Consider the following 2,444-nt stretch of genomic DNA (forward strand, 5'->3'; position numbering starts at 1 on the left):
TTATTTGACAGAGATAGAGACAGCCAGCGAGAGAGGGAACACAAGCAGGGGGAGTGGGAGAGGAAGAAGCAGGCCCATAGCAGAGGAGCCTGATGTGGGGCTTCGATCCCATAACGCCGGGATCACGCCCTGAGCCGAAGGCAGACGCTTAACCGCTGTGCCACCCAGGCGCCCCGGTTACTTGGATTTTTGTATTATTTACCTATGTGTATCTAAAGGCTATAAAGATCTCTTACTGAACCTAAGAGGATAGAGTCCATTTGAGCCCTCGGCACTAGAAAGTCATGATTCGGAGTTACTCTTTTTATCTGTCAGGGACAATGGATCTGCTTCTTTGGGGGTCTTTGTTTCTTTCTTGCTGCAGGTGGGCGTTCTTTCCTCTGGGCCCAAGGGCCAAATGTTGCAGGCTCCTATTGTAGGATTCCATTACCTACCAGTTCAAGACCTTGAAACTGTATTATGTAGAGCAGATAAATAATTCAAGAAAGGATTTAAGGCATTAAAAATGTTGCACTTGGCACGCAAGGCTTGTGATTATTTCTTCTCAGCTTTGGTTAAATGAACTGGGCTTTGACATCAGAAAAGTGTGTGTTTGATTCTAGACTCTGCTCACAGTGTGATTTTAACTTCAGGGTGCTTGATTTTTCTGTACTTTATTTGCTTGTGTGAAAAAACAAGGTTACTAAACTCATCCTGCAGGGGTGTTGTGAGGATTGAATTAGCTAATGTATGTAGAGTGCCCCGTGTGACCCCTAGACTGCCAGGGCGATTCAGTAAAAAGTTGCATCATTATCATCTCACCTCATTATACTGGACTCCATTTTCCTGAACGTCTCTAGACCTTCTTGAAATACTTGCACTTCTATCTGGTCTCATTCTCTCCATACCTGCTTACCTTATATAAAGTTCTTTAAGATTCTTGTCCTCACTTTGTCTGTGAAGTCATTTCTTTCCTGGTACTTCCATCCCGCACTGGTGCGTTTTTCTGCTAGTCACACAATACACAAGACTGTCACCTCTTACCTTTTCCCCCTAGATTATCTTGAGTTCCCCCTTGAGTATCTTTATCTTTGATACTTAGCATATTGCCTTGTGTTTTTAGTTAATAAATATTTGAGAATAAAAATGTATTTAATTGGTACCCCAGACTAATAAAAGGACTTGAAAACCCAGCATATTTTATCATTGATGTTCTTTATAGTTGAACGCATGCGGAATGGGATCGATATCCTGGTTGGGACCCCAGGTCGTATCAAAGACCACCTGCAGAATGGCAAGTTAGATCTTACCAAACTGAAGCATGTTGTCCTGGATGAAGTTGACCAGATGTTAGATATGGGGTTTGCTGATCAAGTGGAAGAGATTTTAAGTGTGGCATACAAGAAAGGTAAGCTCCAAATTCAAGGCACTGATGGAAGGACTTAGAGGAAGAACGGTGATTAAGCGGTCTTCTAGATGTTAAATGAAACCTTAAATTGGGGGGGTGACTTATTTTATTTAGGAAAACTTAAGTTTTTTTAAAAACCACGATTTATCACATAACTATAATGGGGACGATTTGGGAAGGTAAGAGAAGAAAAATTTCATATACTGCCAGCTTGATGTGCTTTGCTTTTGGTCTCTTTCTTCCTGACTTTGTACTGTTGTGCGTATGTGTATATGTTAATTTTAATCTTACTATGCATGTAAAAATTTGGCATAACACTCCATGAAGAGGTTGTGCCATGATTTCATTCCATATATATTTTTTAATTTTTAGATAATGTAAATAATTCTGCTTAGAGATGTTTTTATGCAGATAGCTTCCTTGACATCTCAGTATTTGGAATCTGTTCTTTAGGATGGATGTCCAGTAATGAAATTACTGAGTTTAAAGGTATAAATAGTTCATGTTTCTCAATGTACATTGTTAGTTTGCTCTGCAAAAGGGTTCTGTCTATTTAAACCACCATTTGAAATATATGAAAGTACAGTGTTATTCAAAGAGCAAATTTTAAAAAAAGGTAGGGGTTGGGGTGCTTTTTTAGTCCCTGACCTCAAAGAATGAATAGACTGGAATTCTAAACTCAAAAAACTGAGGAAATGCTAGAGAGTACAGATGAATATAGAATCTGTTCTGGTGTTTATTGTAGGTTATTTGCTTAGTGATCTAAACTGGATAGTTACTGGGCTTGATGAACAGGTGTTTTCCAATTATGTCTCATAATGGACAGATTTCCATCATGGTTCATAAAGGCCAACGGTCAGAAAGCAAAATAACTTTAAAGTACTTTGGATGTTTCAAGTCTCCTTCACAAAAATGACTTAGGCTGTATTTCTTTGCCCATTAGGAATCTTTGTCTTTTTTTTTTTTTTTTTTAAAGATTTTATTTATTTATTTGACAGAGATAGAGACAGCCAGCGAGAGAGGGAACAAGCAGGGGGAGTGGGAGAGGAAGAAGCAG

General features: G+C 39.0%; 1 protein-coding gene across 1 annotated transcript in view; it reads left to right on the forward strand.

Moving 5' to 3' along the window:
* DDX21 (DExD-box helicase 21) overlaps nucleotides 1–2,444 on the forward strand; it is a 24,903-nt gene that overhangs the window by 7,687 nt on the left and 14,772 nt on the right. The window contains exon 6 of the mRNA XM_034663586.1: nucleotides 1,202–1,419. Within this exon, the coding sequence (XP_034519477.1) occupies nucleotides 1,202–1,419 (218 nt within the window). The remainder of the gene's footprint in view (nucleotides 1–1,201; nucleotides 1,420–2,444) is intronic.

Source organism: Ailuropoda melanoleuca, chromosome 6 (genome assembly GCF_002007445.2).
Source record: "Ailuropoda melanoleuca isolate Jingjing chromosome 6, ASM200744v2, whole genome shotgun sequence".
Taxonomy (NCBI): domain Eukaryota; kingdom Metazoa; phylum Chordata; class Mammalia; order Carnivora; family Ursidae; genus Ailuropoda; species Ailuropoda melanoleuca.